Source organism: Semicossyphus pulcher, unplaced genomic scaffold, assembly GCF_022749685.1.
Source record: "Semicossyphus pulcher isolate SPU_LCO1_2020_fin unplaced genomic scaffold, fSemPul1.0.p SCAF_16, whole genome shotgun sequence".
Lineage (NCBI taxonomy): Eukaryota > Metazoa > Chordata > Actinopteri > Labriformes > Labridae > Semicossyphus > Semicossyphus pulcher.
Genome location: NW_027211670.1, coordinates 15,177,728 through 15,198,800, shown reverse-complemented (window position 1 = coordinate 15,198,800; position 21,073 = coordinate 15,177,728). Strand labels below are relative to the sequence as shown.

Genomic DNA, 21,073 nt, shown 5'->3' with positions numbered 1-21,073 from the left:
TGAATGTATCCATCCCACTTTCTCTTCCTCTATTGTCATTGTCCTACACAACTATTATGTTATGAGTTCGAATAACATCCAAGACCTGTTAAAAACCTTTTACTTCCTGTTTGTCTTCCTAAAATAGCAAACAATTTTAGTTCCTGAATAACTTAAAAATGAGGCCTTAGTCAATCCGTTTCATACCTTGAATTTCTCATCAATAAGGGCAGTAAAGTTAGAATATCTTTTTGATAAGGTTGAGAGACATTGAAAGACCCTGAGTAATGTTATCAACTATCTAGTTGTCATAATTCACTGACTTATCTGGCACATTCTATACTTCTTTCCTTTTTGAAATGGTTAGAGATTTGTTCATGTGAGCCCATTTAAGTACCTTTTTATGCAAATTAGGGCTCTACTGTGTAGCTGGGCCCAGACAGTCAAGGCAGATGGCTGTTCACAAATGAGTCCGGTTCTGCTCGAGGTTTCTGCGTGTTTAAAGTACGTTTTTCTTGCCACTATTGCGAAGTACTTGTTCATGATGGGTTAATGTTCGGTCTCTGTAAATAATTGACCAAACATTAATCCAAAAAACTTTGAAAGTTTACGGTGTAGACCTGATATGTCCTGAGATAACTTATATGATTTGGTGCTATTTAAATATAATTGATTGATTGGTTGAATTGATAAATCCACTGTATCCTCTATTATGTAAAGTATGTTTATATTTTAGATATATTTATGTTTTACATTTTAGATTTATCATCAGACATCTCAGACATATCTGTGTTTTATATTTTATTTTTACTAAAGTATGTTTACATCTCATATTTATTTAACTTTTATATTTAAGAAAGTATATTTACGTCTCAGATATATTTTACTTTTATATTTACGAAAATATATTTACATCTCAGATATATTTTACTGTTATATTTTATATTTACTGAAGTATATTTACATCTCAGATATATTTTAGTTTTATATTTTAGATTAACTAAAGTGTATTTACATCTCAGATGTATTTTACTTTTGTATTTACTGAAGTATATTTACATCTCAGATATATTTTACTTTTATATTTACAAAAGTATATTTACATCTCAGATATATTTTACTTTTATATTTACAAAAGTATATTTACATCTCAGATATATTTTAGTTTTATATTTTATATTTACAAAAGTATATTTACATCTCAGATACATTTTACTTTTATATTTACGAAAATATATTTGCATCTCAGATATATTTTAGTTTTATATTTTAGATTTACTAAAGTGTATTTACATCTCAGATGTATTTTACTTTTATATTTACTGAAGTATATTTACATCTCAGATATATTTTAGTTATTTATTTTAGGTTTACTATAGTTGAGGCTGTTATTTATTAATGTTGTAGAATTTCTGGATATTCTTTATTCTATTGTTAGCGTCTTTTTATTGCGTGTTCCTTTTCTCAGGTGCTTTATTTGCTCTGATAACTGGCTGCTCGACTTAACACGTCAATTTCCCAGTTTGGGATCAATAAAAGTACATCTTTCCATCTATCTATGATGATTTCCTTTTTACCATTGGAGGCTCTGTAGGACTGGAGGAGATCAGAGAGCAGACCCTTCTGCATGGTCGCATTCCCGCCGAGCGTCTCCTTGTCCAGGATGAGCAGGAAGCGGTGGAGCTCCATCAGGAGCTGGTCCAGCACTGCAAGCACAGACAGACAAGAGGGTCCCAGAGGTATAGTTAAATAAAAATTATTTCATGCTAAATGGTTTCACACATTTCTTTGTGTGGAAATATTTATGATTATTAAAACAATGGCTTTAGACCAGAACTGTCACAGAAAAATAAGAGCCATGAGAGATATAAAAGCTGTCAAGTCTAAATGCAGAAATATTCAGAATATTACACTTTAATTTATGGTTGAGAACAAGGGATTCAACTTGCCTCTTAAAACAAGATTCAGCTGCTAGCTCGTTAGCTTTTTCTTTATAACTTCTTGGCTTTTGTGCTTCAAATTGTGCACTGTATGCCAACAATTTACATGGCAGAGACGCCCCAGACTTTATGACATTCAGTCATTACCCTAACTCAATTAACTATTGACAGTTGTAAGCCTGTTTGAGGTTGTTTTGGGAGTTGTACGGGTTTAGTGAAAGGTCAAGTTCAGAGGAGGGAGGAGCTTGGGTCCGAGTTGGCGGGGCCACTGTGTCTGGGTGCAGCCCACACACATCCTTCAGGGGTCAGCGCTGAGCTCACAGCCCTCTCCTCTGTGTGGGGAGCTCTTTGTGTGTCTCTTCACTGTGTCTCGGCCTCGTGAATAGGCCCCTTGCTACAGTGGGCCTCAGTGTGGGAGCGCTTCACCAAAAGATCAGACAGGAGGGGGATGAAGAAGAGGGACTTTATTAAAGGAAAAAGGTGGGGCTAATATCAGAGAGGGGGCATGCTGTTACTAAATAGAGGAATGTATGAAATCCCACACAGAATATAGGCCATTATCTTTGAAGGGTTTTTTTTAGATGAGTCTTTTTGGTATAGCTTTACTGCTTAATTCCACTTGACTTATGTTAAAAATAGCTACAAGCATCACCCCAAACATCAGTCATAAGTACATACAATTAAATAAATTACATTAAATATTTCACTTGCTGAAATGTTGCAGTATTCATAAGCCCTTAACTCTCCCTTTTTAAACTAAACCTAAAACCAGAGCTAGCTAAAGCAAATAGCTTATCTTAGCCTAACATAAACACTAAAAACAGGTGAAAACAGCTAGCTTAGCTCTCTCTGAGGGTTAAAAAGTACACCTTCTTTATGTACAGATTGTTACACGCTTTAGAGGTGCAATAAGGTGTATATTTTGACTTTAAAGGGAGCTAACTTTCCCCTGTGTTCAACATTTTCAATTGACTGCTGGCTAAACCTTAGCTTACATAGCCTACTTGTACAAGCATAGGTTAAGTTTAAGCCTGTTTTTCACTTTCAAACACTGTTATTACCGTTTAAGGTAATTTTAGCTTAACCTGTGTGTTTGGTGAATGTTATCTCGGATGAATTTGGCTGACAGAACAGCTAACACTTAGCCTTAACCCTAATACAGTAGCATCCAGGACTAGCTTCCACGCTGTGGACTTGCTTTAGTGAATAAGGCCATTTAACATAGGAAAATGCACCTTGGTCTTTGAAGTAACCTTAGGTAAAGTTACTTAGGTTATTAGGCCTACTGCAGGAAGGAGACGAGTTAGCTTGATGTAAGCAACGATGTTGGAGCTGACAAGCACTGCTTAAGGTGCTTTTAGGTGTATTTTTGGACTTTAAAGAGAGCTAATGTTTCCCTATGTTTACTCTTTTAGCTAAACTATGTAAATTGACAGCTAGCTTAACTTTAGTTTACATAGCCTACTTGTACTAGCAGACATATGTTAAATTTAAGCTTGTTTTTTATACTATTAAACATGTTTTTACCTTTTAATGTCATTCTAGCTTAACCTGTGTGAAGAACAGCTAACCCTTAGCCTTAACCCTTATACAGTAGCATCCAGGACCTGCTTCCCCACAGTGCAGCGAATAAGGCCATTTTATAAAGGAAAAGGCCTTTGAAAAGTCCTTTGAAGTAACCCTGGGTAAAGTAACGTAGGTTAAGTAACTTAGGCCTACTGCAGGTAGGAGACAAGTTAGCTTGATGTTGTGGTAATTTCTAGAACAAACAAGATCATAAATCAGAAGACTGACTACAGGAAAAGCGACTCTTGTGGTTTTATTACACAGTATTCCATTACACTTGATATGCCAATGTAAGCAGCTCATGTTGGAGCTGACAAACACACTGTTAAATCCAATTAATTCGTAACACTTTTGGTATTGTATTGAAAGTAAATAAAATACAAATTACACTAGTATAACACTTTTCAGAGACCCATGCTAATTGTTTTAGCACGAGTCTAAAGCTAGCCATATAACTTACTTTTGTTAAGCTACGACTCAACTGTAGCTATGTTTAGGAGTGATTAAGTAAAAAAAATGTCGTACTTGAGACAAAGAAAGTGCATATTTCCCAAACAGTTATCGCACAATAAAGTTTCTTTTTAGATAAAGTGTTGCTAGACTTTTGAATCTTAAGGACTAACTCCCTTTTTTATGCCCCTTCTAAGTAGTCAGGTTAAGTTTAATGTAGATTTATAGGCTAAATCATCTGATTCTAGTTAAGATTTAAACTCTAATCCCGGAATAACACATTGCACAACTATTATAAAAAGACGCTAAACTTCTCGTCTGTGTTTGAACTCTTTTAAAACTGTCAGCTAGTCTTTTTTAGAGGCTCCTTCCGGCTCAAACTGATCACTGACGGAGCCTGGAGGGAGAGTACATCCATGCCCTCTCCCCTCCTTCCTTCACTCCCACACATCAAAGGGGGGAATTTTCTGCAGAATAAGGTGTCAGAGACCTCGGTAAGCTTTGCCTTTCAGAGATGACGAGAGGCTTTCCCAAAGCTACAGCAAGCTGGGTTGTTTTTAATGACTCCTGCTCAAGCTGAGTCAACTTCTGCTGAGGGGCCCCGTGGTGGGAGGACCTTCAGCATGAAAAACACATAGAAACACTCATATAGAGGATGTGCAGAAATGAAAATCAGCTTTAACAACCATAAAGATCCTTAAAAACTGTTCCTGACTGTTAGTATAATGAGTAAAACCACACACTTTTTCTTTCATTACATTTCCAGAAGTTGTTTAGCTGCTGATGTTTGGCCACTCGGTTTGAATCTAAACATTTTTCCAGCTTCTCCTCCTTGTGTGTTTGCAGAGATTGACTCTGATGGCCTTTTGGATTGGGGGACCCTGGGAAACGGAGTCAGCTGACAGGACAGGGAGGTCCTTCTCTGTGGGCTACGGGCTGGCCAGAAGCCCACTGCACATCCAGTGAGTGACCGCAGCCTCCACAGCATAAACAGTTCACTGCTGTAGACTGGCCAGAAGGAATCAGACTGTTAGACTGTGTTTTAAACTAAAGAAATATATTTTTCTCAAAGGGATGAATCAGAATATGAAAGAGTGAACTTTACTGTAGAAAGGTTGTCTAAATAATCAGAAGAATTCGAGGTTTTCAAGCACCTACATCATGCAAAAGGGGAATTTCTCTTCCTCATGCCTGAGGTTGTACTTCCTGCTTTGCTTGAGTTTTTTCTTTGAGCCTCCCACACTTGAGATTTCTACTCGTGTTGGCTTTAGTGCTCTGATAAAATGGCAGATTAGTTAGATGCATATATGACAGAGGACCGAAACTGAAAAGGAAAGCTAAATCTTCATAAACTGTCTCTGTTCTTTTTTATGTAACCACCGATATGGACAAAAAGAGGCCTCTACCAACCAGTCAAGTTCCAGGCTGCACCACAATTATTTACAGGAAGAACATTATACCAGAGACACGGTCCACTAATCGATCTCAGTTGGTGTCACCCTCACATAGATAATAAAAATTAAATAAACCTCAATGCCTTCATCAGATCTTACGTTAACAAGAATGGGGCGGGAATAATGGTCAAAAAAACATTCTTCCAGGACATTATGTTGTCACTGTGCATGTGTCTAAACCCGGGCAGGTTTTTTGGAACCAGAGCTGCGCAGTAGAGATCGGCGGTTGGAGCCGCTGCGATCTCGGATCAACAACTTCCTTTTCCACGTGCTGCATTGTTTAAAGGAAAAGAACCTTCTGATTTACTTTAATTACCAGATTTTAAGTTTGCGGAAATTTTAACATCATGATGCAGATTTGTAAGAAGTAAAAATGAAGCTTTGTCGGGTCTGTCGTCAAGAGGAGAAGGAAACTACTTTTTAAATGCTTATTTGTTGAACGGAGGTCGGATCGATCTGATGCATTTGAGGAAGTCGGGAAATCTGAACACCGATAGGCTTTCGTGACACCGCGTCAGGGAATTTATCTCAAGTTGAACTTTTGATCTAGAACAGATTGTTAGCTGTTAGCATGCAGATGTCTGTTTATGGAGATTAATAAGAAGCTAAATCATTGTCAGATGACGCCGATGGGAGCCGGGATGTCATTACGGCGGATTACCTTCCGCCTGCTTTTGCTGCATACGACGAAGCCTGCTGATACGTGATTGGTCAATATTACTCTACTACAAGCGTACTACAAACAGAAACCAGAACACTTGCCATCCCGGAAATCCACGTCCCTGCCTACAGATTTGATGTAGAATCGATAAATATAGATTAGAGCCGCTGTAACGATGTCCCGCCCCTTCAGCTAACCAAAACACACATTTGATTAACAAAAAAACCCCAGCAAGGATCCGTCGGTCTTTGTATATTGTGTCTAAATTAATCCTGGAGTTATAACCAAATTTTTTTTTTTTGAGGAGTCACAGTGACCTTGACCTTTGACCTATAATGACACAATGCTAATCAGTTCATCCTTTAGTCCAAGTCGAAAATTGTGCCAAATCACTGGAGGCATCCCTGAGATATTGCGACAGTGCTGAGCTGGCGCAGAGGCCTGAAATCGATTCTGCTCATATTAATCAGACGAACACGTTGAAGTCTGGTGTAAGAGCTCGTCCCCATCTGTTTACCTCGTCTGACTCCGGTTGTGGTCGACAGAAAAAGGCTTTCAATTTTCCCTTTAAATGTTTCTTATTAGCCCTCTAAAAATAACCAACAGAACCTATGAATGTCTATATGCACCATCTGTGCATCTGGACAACAAATGATGGTTTCTCTTCCACTGTTAGCAGCCTTTAAGCACAGCTGCTAACCTCATGTCAGCCCTGTTCAGTGAATGCTAAACAAGGTCCAACTGGAAAGAAAAGATTTGATTCATCGATGTTTAAAAAGGAGAAAATGAATGTGATATGAATAAGCTGGATGACATTAAAGAGTAAAAGACTTAAAAGGGTTTAAAGCGACACCAAGGCCCCTCTCTGAACCTCACTGGCATGTTCAGCAAACCATAAAGCTTTAAATCATGCTGGCCTCAGTTTCATGTTTCCTCTCATTTATACATCATCTCGCTTCCTCTGTCCTACTTTCAAAACAACTGCTCTGCATATTAATTCATGCTCTGGGAAATATCTGCTTTTCCACTGATGCAATATTGTTGCTGCTTTCAAGCAAGTTGGTGCCTTTGATGAATGGTGAAAAAACAGTGTATCAATATGTTTTTCTTATAGCCTAAGTGCTGTGAATGACTTAGCAATACAACAAGCTAGCAGAAGGCATATTGGGCATGGTTTACCTGGTTAGCATTGCATCTCTGAATTCAACTGTAAACAATTAAAACCGCTAAAACGACAAGAACCAAAACAATGCTGACTTTGCACTCTGCAGTATTTACTTGTTAAACATGGGTATGTAATAAGGGACATTAAATCAGACTTAACTGGCTTTCTTCACTGCATAACCATCTGTCTTTATTAAGCAAGCATTTTGTGCACTCATTAAACTTGTTTACAACACAAGCGATCATCATTACTCATGACAGAGGTTAACTGGCACTTTATTTGAGCGTGATATCATCTGTTTGGCAGCCTAATTCGGCAGCTGCCTCGGCATCTTCTGTAGAGGAGACAACATGTCATTCTGCTATCATATTTATCAACAACTTAATAAAATGTACCCATTATCAAAGGTGTTTTATCATCTTCAGTGCTAAAAATGATGTGCATATGACATTCAAAACTGTAAAGGACACACACACTATTAATCCTGGGAGGCATTTGTCTGGACGAGCTCCCATTCAGACAGATTTCTACTCGACCTGATTCATGTCAGGCCAATCACAACTGTTTATCTCATAAGGGGCGGGTTTAGGCATTTTCATAAAACAATCAAGATGGCTACAGCTGATCCATCCATCTATACCGCTTATCTTGTTCAGGGTTTCAGCGGCCTGGAGCTGATCCCAGCTGTCATTTGGCGAGAGGCAGGGTGTACCCTGGACTGACTGCCTGTCAATCACAGGGCTGGCATATAGAAACAGACATAAATTTAGAGTCGCTAATTAACCTGACGAGCATGTCTTTGGACTGTGGGAGGAAGCCGGAGTACCCAGAGGGAACCCACTCACGCACAGGGAGAACACGCAAACTTGACAAAGAAAGGCCCCCTACTTCCAAACCTTTTAGCTGTGAGGCCCCAGCGCTAACCACTGCGCCACCACGCTACGCACTACCGCTTAGCTCAGCAGTATTTACCAAACCTGTCGCAAGTTCACGTTCAAATGTTAAGTCTTGGCTTCTTAATAATGTCATTCCACATTTCCATGCATTATGTTGAACTAAAAGCTGTATAAATGGGATGGTGGGACTTGCTACCTAGCCTAGCAACCTCCCGCTACAACACGTGTTTCATTGCTCTGACTGGTTGTAGCCTCCATAGAGGCGTTTGGGTCTTGGTCCATTGATAGCGCTGCTTGAAAATCGGACAAAAAGGTTTCAGACTAAATCCAACTTTTGAATTGGTATAGCTGATCAGGCTAAGTATTATTGAAATTAGTAAAAAAAAAAATTGACATGTCAGTTTAAAAAGGTTAGATTTAAACCAACCCAACAATAAAACCATTGACTTGCTTAGTTTTTTAACTGTGCGTACTGGGTAGACCAGTATTTTGTTGGCGCTAACTGATAATAAACGTCAAATGTTAAGGTTGATTTAAACAAATAATTAAATTGCACGCTCTGACAATTATTTTTAGATGTTGTAGACTAAAGTTGAACCAAATAAAACAAAGCCCTGATCTAGTATCGTCATGTGACTGACAGTGACAGAGCGACAACTCCACCTGAAAAGGAGAAGCGGTGGAAATAAGGAGAATTGGAACCAGTGACCAAACCCCATCTCTTTGGACGATAGCATGATTTATACACAGATACAAGCTGCTTCTGCTTCAGTAGGCAGGGAAACAAAGGACAGAAGCAGGGCAGCTTTGTTTTCTTATCATTCTTATCTCATGACTCTCAACACACCAAACTTCCAGGGAATTCTATCGTCCTTTGGGCCAGTTTCAAAACAATAAAACAAGGTGCCACGTAAGATTGGTTTCTTCCAGTCTGGCCCTTGTTCTGGTCAAATCGGCAGATAATTGGCAGATGTCAGGGTCTGATTAATAGGATCAAACACCGATTTTGGTTGGTGTTTAAGCGCTACTGGCAGGAAAGGGTCTGTCTCCTCTGCAACATGCTGGGTTCAGCTGTGGGGCAGGGACCGAGTGGACAATGGCTGGATTAATCCAAGCTGTGTTTTGGTGTTATTGCCGTAGAAACCTGAATTTAAAAAAAAAAAAAGGAGGGGTGTCAACGTGATGACTTCAGAAAAGGGGCTGCTTGTGTGTGTGTGATAGCAGCAGTGGAGGAACTTTGGTAGAAGTGGACAAAGTGACTCAAAAGGAAGTGAAAAGTGAAAGAGTATATGAAGTTAGAAGCACAAAACATGGGTCTAAGTCTCTCAGCATTCAGTCAACATCTCCATGAGCAGTTAATGAGTAAGGAGGGTTAGCAAATATCGTTAACGCGGGTTTATCTTAAACAAACGTGCCTGTGTGTAACTTACTTGTGTGGATAGCTAATGTTTTCTTTCGTCAGAAGTTTTCTGTTTACTTCCTTATAAATTCCCCTCACAATGATTCCTGAAACTGAATATTGAAAAAGAGGTAATTGACTGATAGAGCATGAAAAGGCCATACTATGTATTTACCTGCAATAGGATACAGTGAGAATATTGTGAGCCAATTTCCTTTGCGTCATTTGCTTTGAGTCGTCCTGTGTTTCCATTGAGTGTTGAGTATTTATTTCTCATTACTTCCTTGACTGCAGTATTTATCTGAGCGAAGACCAGCCTCTTCGATCAGCCCCTCGATGGTGGGGGGGCTCTCATGAGGCAGAACACGACGTAGTACGCTACAACTAGCGAACAATTTTGGCTACTGTCCTCACAGCCAGACGCTCTCGAATCTCTTCGCCTCTCTCGATTTTGACATATTTGTTATTGTCATCTTATAAATGATCCTTCCTCTTCAACCTCGGATGTTTTTAATCATCCTGTTATGTGCCGCTCTTCTGGTTTCGCACCAATCGTACGATATAAAAACGGAATCACCCCGCCCACTTCCTCGCGGTGAATGTTCCTGCGTATTATCGTAAAATCCGGAATATAAGTCGCATTGTAACATGAGACTATGAGAAGTTATTTCAGCACTATTTCAATTTATTTTCATTTGAAACACATTCAAAACATACAAATTACAGCCTATCATCTGTTTTCACCATTGTCGAGTTTGCAATCCTGCTAGCTAATGATGCGGTAGCGACCAGTTCGGTAGCTGGCAGCCTACGGTAACGTTGATCGTTGTGAGGGTGGCGGCTGCAATGGCGATGCGACGGTGCATGTCTGTGAGGAAGCGTTAGCAACAATCAAGTTAGTTTAGCACTGAGGCATATTGTCAATAGGAGACGTTCAAGCGGCTTGGACCCGGAAACAGTTTAATGCGGAGACGTGACGCCATCGCCTGGGTAAAATACTGTGACACAATGACCTCTCTGCATTTTATACTGGTATATTGGTTGTATATAGGACATAGCCCACACAAAAGTGTGTATTTTTATACTTGGCTGGCAGGAAAAAGTCAGTGTAAAGTTGGGGTGAAAAATGTGGCCGTTTGCGTTCCTGTATGCAGCCCACCTGGACAAGGTTGGGAAATTTTCAGCGCATGTGCTTATGTCTCTTTTCCTTAACATTCTCTGTCTGAATAAAGATTCGGTTCTAACTCCGAAGTCATTAAAAAAGGCGGCTTGATCAGTGGCCCAACATGTCAAAATATGATCTCATAGGTACCCCTCTAGCGTCATTGCATGATAGTCAGGTGAAAAGGTATAAGAAGCACAAAGTCCGCTTGCAAAACAACAAACTGGTTAAACTTAATGCTGATCAGAGATAGTGCTCAGAACAACACAGGTTTTGTTTCTATCTAGTTTCAAACTAACAAGCTGGAAGGAGGCAGTCTAAAGTCCAAACACTCGTTCAGTCATCGACAGTTGGGAGGCAAAACAGACTAAAACGCTGCAATTAAAGAATCAATAAAAGCCCATTTTCCTCTATTATATACGCACAACTGTGGCATGGCTAACGTGTTAAAAGGTATAAATCTAAAGTATAGAGGTCAGAAAGGAGGTCATGGCTGAGATGTTCTAGTAGTGAGAGGAAGTGTTTTGAACGCTGTGGGAAAAACTTTGAAATGGGAGGAGCTTGAAGTTGTCCAGTGGTTTGCACAGTCTGCAGAATCCACTGGTTGAGACTCGACAGAGGCTTGTTGCCTTTTACTACAGGACTTGGAACAAGGAAGAGAAACTCAGCAGAACTGATTGGATAAAAATAGAAGTACAGTCTTGTTATAACAATTCATTAAACGTAGTAACGCCAATCTCTAAGGGTTTTTTTTCATGTTTTTTGCATTTGTTGCTTCTTGATCTTCTGGTTCGGGTTTCTTATAATAGCACAATTAAATATCACACAGACTTGATCATAAGGATTTAAACATGTAATAAGGCCCAAAGTCAGACAAGGAAAACGATAAAAGGCTATGGTGAAGGGCGAAGACACTGCAAGAGACAAAGACTTGAAAGTGGGAAGAGTAACAGCAAATGCTACAAATTAGCATTAGCCTAGCATTAGCCTAGAGCGATTTCACCTCAAAAACAAAGACCCAAATTGACGTGTTAAGACTTTGGTACAAGAATTGAAGGCAGAGGCTTTCATCTTCCTTCTGCCAAAACTATTGAATCTCTTCTTTATTCATCTCACGTTACATCTTTTCCCAACACCCTCCTCTTTTTTCACAGGCTTCAGATCTGTGCTGTCTCAGTGATATCGTCTCTTACAGCTTGGCCCTTGGAGAAATCAGCCATTTTTTATAGCCACAAGATGCTAATGGGCTCTAAAAATCCAAGTGAATGTTCTCTTGTTTTATAGGAAGGGGCCCTGGTCTACTTAGGAGCTTCATCTTGATTAAGATGCAGCGCATGTTACTGTAGTCCCTGCAGATACAGGCTTTAGCTGTAGTTTTAACTGTTTCAACAGAGTGTGTAGAGCAAAGTCAAAGATGTGGGGAGTATGAAAAAGAGCAGTGTGAAAATAAAGTTTAGAGAATGAGGCCAGACTATTTGTCCACAAAAATAAATATGATAGGCCTACTGATATTATTATCTTAGCTAATTTCTTAAAGCATTTTAATAAACTTGTAAGTAATTTTAGCAGCCTGTTGTTGGCCGTTGACAAATGAAAAATGTGATTTTAACAATGTAGTTATGTTAGCAACATTAGCAGCTAATGAAACAAGCACAGGACAGATTGTACAGTTTTTAATGTACTGGATTAATGTTGAAAAAAACTTCTATGACAGCTATGAGTCAAAAAAGTCAATAATTTCTTTCAGGTTAAATAAAATAAATAAAATGGTGACGTACGTGTAAGGTGAAAGATGAATAGTATTTTTCAAAGACAAAGTAAGAAACTAGCTAGCTTACATAGCGACTTAACATCAAGCTAGTTGCTAACTTTAAGCTGCATTTAGCAGCTATAAGTCATATATTATCTTTAGAGGTTGTGCCACGACCAAAACAGAGATACATGCTGGCAAATATTGTAATAAAGTTTAATAGTGGACAAAAACACAACCTTAAATGATTGCTAATGTTGCTTTATATGTCTGTTAGATACATTAGCAACATTAGCTAACATTTTTAGGTGATTATATCTGTGTTGTGGTCAGAATATCAATACATTTCGGTTTAAAGATATTATTACCTCAAAACAGTTTTAGCTAAACAGCTTTAACTGATCCCTGCGGAGCAGTACAACATGCTAGTAACTCAATGTATGCTAGCTAACAATTATATTAGCCTTCTACTTTGCCAGGAAATCATTAATACAGTGACTCAGGAGTTTGTTTAAAATCACACATCTTTGTAACACCATCTCTCCTATAGTTTTTTCCCACAAACACACATCGATGAAAAATCTATCAGCCCATGGCTATGAGCTTAAAAGGCTCAGCGTGGTTCCAACGACTCCTCTTAATGCAGCACCCTGCCTACATCCCCTTCAATCTTCCTCTCCCTTTATATCCCCTAACTCCACAGGACCCCACCAAAAGTCATCCTCCAGATATGAACGTGTGTACGGTATATTCTAGTACATACCGCTCTGTGTGGGGCAATAACCATTACTCATTTTTCAATTAAACTAAACAGTGTAGTGATAAACTGATTCATGATTTAGAGGCCACGTTTTGGAGCTTTACAAGACTCCACAGTCATGACTTGACGAGAAAGAAAGCGACAGACTAGAAGCAGCTGCTGACAAATAAAAACTAACTAGCAATGCCGCCTCGGAGTCACCCACATAAAAGCTTCTCTGCTTAGTTATTATCCCACAGATGAGTGGCCAGGAGGGCTGCAGGGAGAGTAAGGCCTAGTGAGTTTGCACATGTGTGTGATTACATGAATGTAAGCTCCTGTTCTCCTGTTCTCTGTACCATTACCTTCAAAAGAGTACCTGGTGAGAATAAAACACAATGCAGGCTAATCCCGAGCTCCTGTATCCAATAAACAGAGCCACGTTTGATGTGCTGCAAACGAACAGGAGCAAAGACCCAGAGGGCGAAAAAAGGGCCGAACTCACACGGAGCTCTGCAGCGCCACGGATCAGGAAGACCGTCTTTCTTTTCATCATTTTTATAGCCCAGGCCAGCTTCCTGAATTACCAATCACTGCACTCACTTCCCGTTGGCAAGCGCGGGCCCTGACACACATACGAGTGAACTGCGAGACCCCATGCCGGCCCTCATGGCCTACATCTTAACCCGCCTCTGCTGAGTTTATGGGAGGTCAAACCCGCAAAACCCGCTGACGCTGTCAAAGTGCTACACTGAAAAGCACCGTTTTTCAATTTATCATTTATCATATCACAATTTATCATTTTGATTGACACGATAACTGCAGTTGAAACACTGAAGGCTATTTAAACACCAACTCTGAAAGCACCACCAGTACTTGGATACAACGTTTACTAAAAGTGGAAACAACTTTCCAGTGACAAGTAGTTTTTGATTCTGAACTAAACAACACAGCAAACGGAAGCATTTTATGGTTCACCATAAACGGTACAACCATAAAAATAGTGCTGCCAAAAAAGAGGGTGACACGGTGCATAATGGGTGCGCTACTTTGTGTTTAGTTTAGTGCTAATAGCAAATGTTAGCATGCTAAAAGGCTATACTACGATGGTGAAGGTGGTAGGTAGGGATGCACGATATTGGATTTTTTTGCCGACACCTAATTGCAGAGATCATCAACTCTCTTCTGTATTGGAATTAGCGTACAGTATAATGACACATGTGACGTCATCACGCTGCACCACGCAGGTCTTCTTCGCGCCGGGAACATTGCGCCGAGGTCGGGCATTTAATCAAGTATGCAGCAGCCCATTATTTTATCGGTTAATTACACGCCTATATCCGATAGTTCATTTTTAAGCCAATATCGGCCGATACCGATAACGTGCCTATAATATCGTGCATCCCTAGTGGTAGGTATAATAAGAATTGGATAACTGACCCCAATATGGCTCCCATTTGGATAAAAAAATAATTTGTTAACATCATGCTAATCATTAGCATGTTAGCATCTAGAGGCAATTAGCTCAACACACAGCTGTACTACGCTAGCATGGCTATGTAAGCTTGTGGGCTTGTTTTGTGACTTCAAAAAGTACACATAATGCCTACTGTGTGTCTCCTGCCATTTCTCCAAGGCAGGGAATGTCTGTCAACTTTTAAACTGTAGTTGCTTGTCTGTCAAGTGAATAATCATTGATTTTTAAAAAAATCAATACATCTGTCGGTCTGCCTCCATTTGTCTCGCATTTTATTTTGGCAGCGATCACAGAATCACATTACTGTCAGAGAAGGCGGCCAACGCTGAAGGCTTAGAAAAGGAACCATCATCATCGTGCTGCAAATCCCTGCTCTTTTCTTTGAGAGCAGAGAACATGACGCCAGCAGGACAGTGAACTCCACACTGACGCGCTTCACCCAGAAACTGGTGGGCTCCATAATAACATGGAAAGCAAAATAAGCAAAGGCACAAGGTGGAGGGCACTGATTGACAAGGAAGGGAGGATAATAAATATTGGAGAGGATGTCGCAAAAAAGAAAACAAACATCTATTTCCTTTAATGGGAATATTTTGGGAAATTATTCATATTTATGCTGTAGTACATTATTTCTATAATGTTGCTTTTATTGGCTACCATTCGGAAAATATGCTTCAAAGTAACAACTTATTATAAAGTTATGATTCTTTTGATGAAACATTAGCATATGGATTATGATCAGAGTCTGGGAAAATCAACCACTAAACCACTAATTGCTTTAAAAACTGCTCCAATCATCTCTTGGCTGAGCCTCTGTAACACTGATTCTCAAACGTGTCCCTGAACACAACACCAGGTGGTTTCACTAATTCGATTCTCATCTCTGGCAGACGGAGTGAGAGCCGGCGCGCGTAATGAAACCTACATGAGTCAAGTTGGCGAAAGCTCATCCAGAATACTAAACAATGCCTTGCCTTGTCATAGGCCTCTCTGGATTTTCCCATGCTTCCTTTTCTCTTTACCTCCTCCACTGGTTGCCTCTGGCTGTTAGTATCTAATTCAGCGCCCCCGGTGCTGCTCCGACAGAGTACACTTTCAGCCCCACACTCCGGCTCATTCTCATCGCTCTTTATCTGCCAGGTGTAAGATCATTGCCTTGCATCACCTAAGCGTCTCAGTGTCTGTCATGCATTAAACCCTCATTACTTCACACTACCTGTAATGTCTTAAATGGCTTATAATTGAAGCTCCTGTTATTCTTTCAGCCTTCAGAGCCCTGTCAGTTGTTCAGGAACATGTTTATTTTGCAACGCTCACCTATGAAGCAGTCAATTGCCTCTAAATATAGTAATTATAGGTGATAAAGTCAAGTGAGCAATCTATTCCCCCTAGTGGACAATCAGTGTAATCTTATAAATACTGTAAAGCCCCTTTCCCACTGGTCAAAAAACTCGCTAAAAAAAATGACTCCCCTGCATTTTGTCAATCTAACCTTGCACCTGATTTCAGCTGTAACTTTTCTCCACCAATGCACCTTATTTTCTCAGATGGCTAACTATTTAGCCTATAAAATGTCAGAGAATAGTGAAAATTGCCCATCACACTTCCCCAAAAACCCAAATTGACATCTTCACATAGTTTAAGTTGTCAAATATACACATTAAACTTCAAAGATATTCACTTTGCAACCACACAAGACCCTGAAAAGCAGCACAAACATCATATTTGAGAAGCTGGAACCATAGAAAATTTGTAATTTTTGCTTGAAAATTTGCATGTTCATATAAGGTCAGTCATCTACTCATCTTAAAGGGCCAGTTCGCCAATTTTCAACCTCAGTCCTATCATGCTATTATGGGGAGCTAATGCCATTAATGCAGGAAAAAAAAATGGCTCTGTGCCTTTGGAGGACGCTATCCGCTTCTCCAATGGGCCCTGGAAAACCTCCGCCAGACGACGTAAAACACGTCATCTGGTGGAGGCCAGGGAGCTCGGACGCCCGCCTCCGATGTCATGTCTCATTCAAAACCGTCAGGTTTGAAATGTAGACTGCAGAACTGAAGGTTTTTTAGACGATCCACCGGTATATTCTCGTCGTATTTCGGATTCTTTTCAGAGTCATTGCTTGCAGCGATTAATGTCCTTGACTGGAAAACGGTAGTATTACACTCCAGCGTCTCTCGCTGGGTCGTTCCTTTCAAAGGGAGGGGCACAATGCATGCTGGGTGTTGTAGGAATGTGGAATGGGTGAAACCACGAGCTGTTTGTACAACTTTCTCCACAGCTATGGCACCAATTTCAAATATTATTGCTTCTGTCGATTACAGAGAACACCAGCTTTGACTGACTTTGACAGCTTTGAGAGAATCGCTCCTTTAAGGAAGCTCTACCTGTAAGGATAGACGAATTAATTCAATCCAAAGCCACCACCGCTCTAATGAAATCCCCCAACAGGACAAATTATACACAGAACACCTCTGCGTTTGGCCTCCTGCCACACTGGATTTCTACTCTGACTAGAGTGTGGGAGTAAACACACTGAGCCAGACCAGTCAGCTGGAGAACGGGAATGTTGGAGCGAGGTTTTATTATGGCGATCCCGTTCCACTTAGACTAGTCACTATTGTTTTCAAGCCAGAAAGTTGCTTCACCCAAACCAGGAGCACTGATAAGACTGCTGATGGTCCCAAGTTGTCTTTCCCCCATAAAAACTCAGGTCTAAAGTCTGTATTTTTATTCAGATGTTTTGACACAGCAAGGCGTGGTGCATTCATGACCAATCACTCCTCTTGTAACTCAGCATTTTGGCTCAAACTCTGTGTTTATGTCAATCAGGAAGTATTAAATGGCCTTGCTCATCCCTCATGGACAAATAACCACAGGAATTTGAAGAATGCCGTGAGAACAATGTTGCAGCTATTGGAATCCATCAGTAGCCACAGTGTAAACTATTTTATAGAGCCCACTTCGAGGGGAGGCATTTAGGAATTAGCCAAACATCTTCTAAATCCTTCATGGTGCATTCAAGCCCTCAGTAATTTCCATTTAGTTCGACAAAACAACTTGTCTATTTAAGCTGCCTGACACAGGTCCAGAGGAATTTTAATCATCAGTATTAGTGGCAGGTGACCAACAGCCGAACTAACATGTGAAAGTATGTGTGCCTACAAAGACCAGAGAGAACTAAAATCTAATCATGAGAAGATGTAGAAGCCTTTATCAGTTCTTGCTGGCGTTTCAGACTTTCAAAATAAAAGACTTAATATGAGATTCGTTGTTTTTGCATGCTCTGACAATATGCAAATGACTTGAACGCACCGCTAATCAATAATACAATTTGCTGATTCATCGTTATAAGTATGTAAGAAAAAAAAATCCATTTTGGTGACATATTTTGACTTTTATAACCAAAAACTGTTGAAAATTAGTCGTAAAAGCGTCTGTTTGACATTGTCGAAATAACATGGAGACAGTTTCAGAAGCTGCCCTTTCTGTCATGTTATTGCCACAACATAAAATCCTCTTACCTTTGTGCTTCTCCATTCCCTCGCTCGCAGCTTCACCTCCTTATCCTCCTCCTCTCATACAAATCAAACAATCCACAAAAGTTTGCAGACAACTTTTTTTGAGTGATGATGGGACAGCCAACTTCTGCGGAATGCAGCCTGGCGATCCCGTCTCCAACAATACACGGACTGACTGCCTGTGTGACTGAGTGTCTGTGTGTCCGGGCTCGACAGGCTGCTGAGTTTGTGACGGAACAACAGCGCTCTCCTCTTCTTCTTACAAATCTGCTCTGCCGCACCTCCTCCTCCTCCTGTAAACGCAGCATCCACCCTGCAGCTCCTCTAAAGTGGGGACCTTCAGGTGTCATTCAGCTCCCACGGGTGCTATATTAAACTTTAAAAGAGTGACACTTTAATAACCTAAGAGGAAGTTTTCACACTCAGAAGAAAGATGCATTCAGGGCTTCTATTATGCTCTAAAACGCTTCAAATTGTGCCGCAAAATCAAGGAAACACTACAGCCCCTCAGGCATAATTGTATTTCGTTTTTGTTGGGGCTCATTTGTGGTTGTATCCAGTTAAAAATCTCTATAATTGTTTCAGTGAATGATAAAACATCAAAACAGTGCGACTCCTGGTTCGAAAAGTGGATAAATTCAATCTTTAGCGTCGAAAGTTAGCTAAAACCTCTGCACGTTAGATGGACAAAAACACAGGAAATGGCGTTTTAAGACAAAACTCGCACCTCGATATGAATGTTTACTGTAGTGCACTTCTACAGTCTTTGTGCTGCTCTCGCGAGATTTTAGTGAAGTCCTGCGGCTAAACAACCGTGGGAGAACCGTGACCCAGAGGAGGTATGAGAGGAATGTCACGCAGAGTAACGCAACGTGCTCCAGAAGAAGATAAAAACGTATGACGTGCTTTCCCATGTTATTAAAGGTCTCCACCTAACTGAGGGTTTAATATCGAACCTATAGACAGGCAACTGATCAGTTGAAGCTACAGTTTTGACAGCTAAGTGGTGTAATTTATCATTATTATTATTATTATTTTTTAAATAAACTTTATTGAACAGATATAGAACATACAATACAGACAAGTGCTCATAGAGTGCTAAGAGAGTAATACATTTTCAGTTTGAACTTAAATAAATAAAGAACGGATAATCAAAAGTCAGATCTGGGACAGATAAGATAAAAAGCTATGTGGTTTCAACAGAGTATCACTTGGTCTCGGTGACATCATCAGATGCTTGTTAATGATAGACTTTCTATAGGCTAAGTGCTGCAGACAGGAAGAGAGGCAGTGCCGTTTAATCTGTTTCTAACCATGGTACATTTCATATGACTCTGTGACACATCAGCATGAATTCAAAGTGTCCCTCCGAGATACCTTATTTAAAGTGCAAGTGTTTGTCAGCAAACACTGCCTTTATAGCCTTTGATGATTGAACAATGTGTAATGATGAATTATTATCAGTGATATTCATCAGACGTGAACACAAAAATGCATTACTGAAAAATGTTTCAGTCACACACACACATCCAGGCAGCTCTACCTTTAAGCTTTCCTGTACTTGCCCATTACAGGTTCCTTTGAAGTGGGTCAAATTGACCTTAGTGTGATTTGTATGTTGGCAAGATCTGTCCTAATGGCTGGCTGTCCTGCAGTCCATGAGAAGTGTTTATAATGAAAAGTTTTATTAGTGTAAATTCATTCTCATAAAACCAAATTTATATCTTGTATTTTCCAATACTAACCTCATAAACTATATACTTTAAAACCTGCTGAAACCTTGAGTGGAGCATCTACGTCATCTACGTCAATAATGGATGCAGCGTAAACTAAAGAGAATTGACAGTTACCGTGAACACCAGAGAACAAAGAGACTGGAAAGCAAACAGACAAACTCCTGAAATCTTTATGGGATCAACAATTTGTAAAAAGTGTTATACGTAATCAAAATATTTTATTACCTGTTGCCCATCCATCCATCCATTATCTATACCTTATCCTGTTCAAGGTCGCCGACTCATCAGCAATCATAGGGCTGACACAGACAGACAACCTTTCACGCTCAAACTCACGGGCAATTTAGAGTCACAGATTACCTAACCTGTCTTTGGACTGTGGGAGGAAGCCGGAGTACTTGGAGGGAACCCACGCACGCACGGGGAGAACATGCAAACTCTACACAGAGAGGCCCACTTCGTCCAAACCAGGATACTAACAAGGAACCTTCTAGATGTGAAGCAACAGCGCTAACAACTCCCTGGCAGCTGTTGTATCGGGTTAAAAAAAATCAAAGCTGGAAATGTGTATTAAGTTTTTGTCAATCTTAAGCGAGAGTCCACTTTAGCCTTTTCCAGAACTTTCTACCACTTTTCCTGTTCTTCATAAGCAGATGGGGCTGCGGAAGCTCGGCCGCCATCGTGTAACTGAAAAAAACTTCTCTCACTACTTTGTTTTTGTTATTTGCTGATGTCGGCAAATTCAATGTACTGTAATTATTCAGTCTGTATTCTTGAACTTGTGTTTGTAAGCCTGAGTCTGTGCAGACTTCCCCATTTAAACAGGTCCATTAGGAGTCAACAGGTGACGTCACCTTTTTCCTTCACTCTCTCGTACAGCCTCGAGCGAATGGGGAAAGTGTGAATGTGAGTCAGGCATGATGGCTCAGCATGAATCAAAAACAAGGGTGGTCTGGCTCTTCTCTTCCTCCGTTCTTCCTTTGTGTCGGTGTGTGTGTGTGTGTGTCCACGGCGAAAAGAAACGTCCTGTTAATCCAGCAGGGGAATTCCTATTGTGCAGCAGACCTTTGGAAGCCCCGGACTGTACGGGTGGTTTCAGGTCTTGAAAACTCAAGATTTGGTTGATTAACGGTCATATTTGTGTGTAGGTGTGCGACAAGGGGCGCTGAAAGATT

The 21,073-nt window shown here is 40.2% G+C and overlaps 1 protein-coding gene across 1 annotated transcript in view; it reads right to left on the bottom strand.

The window, feature by feature from the left end:
- The window catches only part of afap1l2 (actin filament associated protein 1-like 2), a 41,821-nt gene extending 23,448 nt beyond the window's left edge, over positions 1–18,373 (bottom strand). Inside the window, exons 1-2 of the mRNA XM_069664939.1 lie at positions 18,166–18,373; positions 1,557–1,685 (exon numbers count right to left, since the gene is read on the bottom strand). Of these exons, the coding sequence (XP_069521040.1) occupies positions 1,557–1,685; positions 18,166–18,181 (145 nt within the window). The 5' untranslated portion in view covers positions 18,182–18,373. The remainder of the gene's footprint in view (positions 1–1,556; positions 1,686–18,165) is intronic.
- Positions 18,374–21,073: the final 2,700 nt, after the last annotated feature.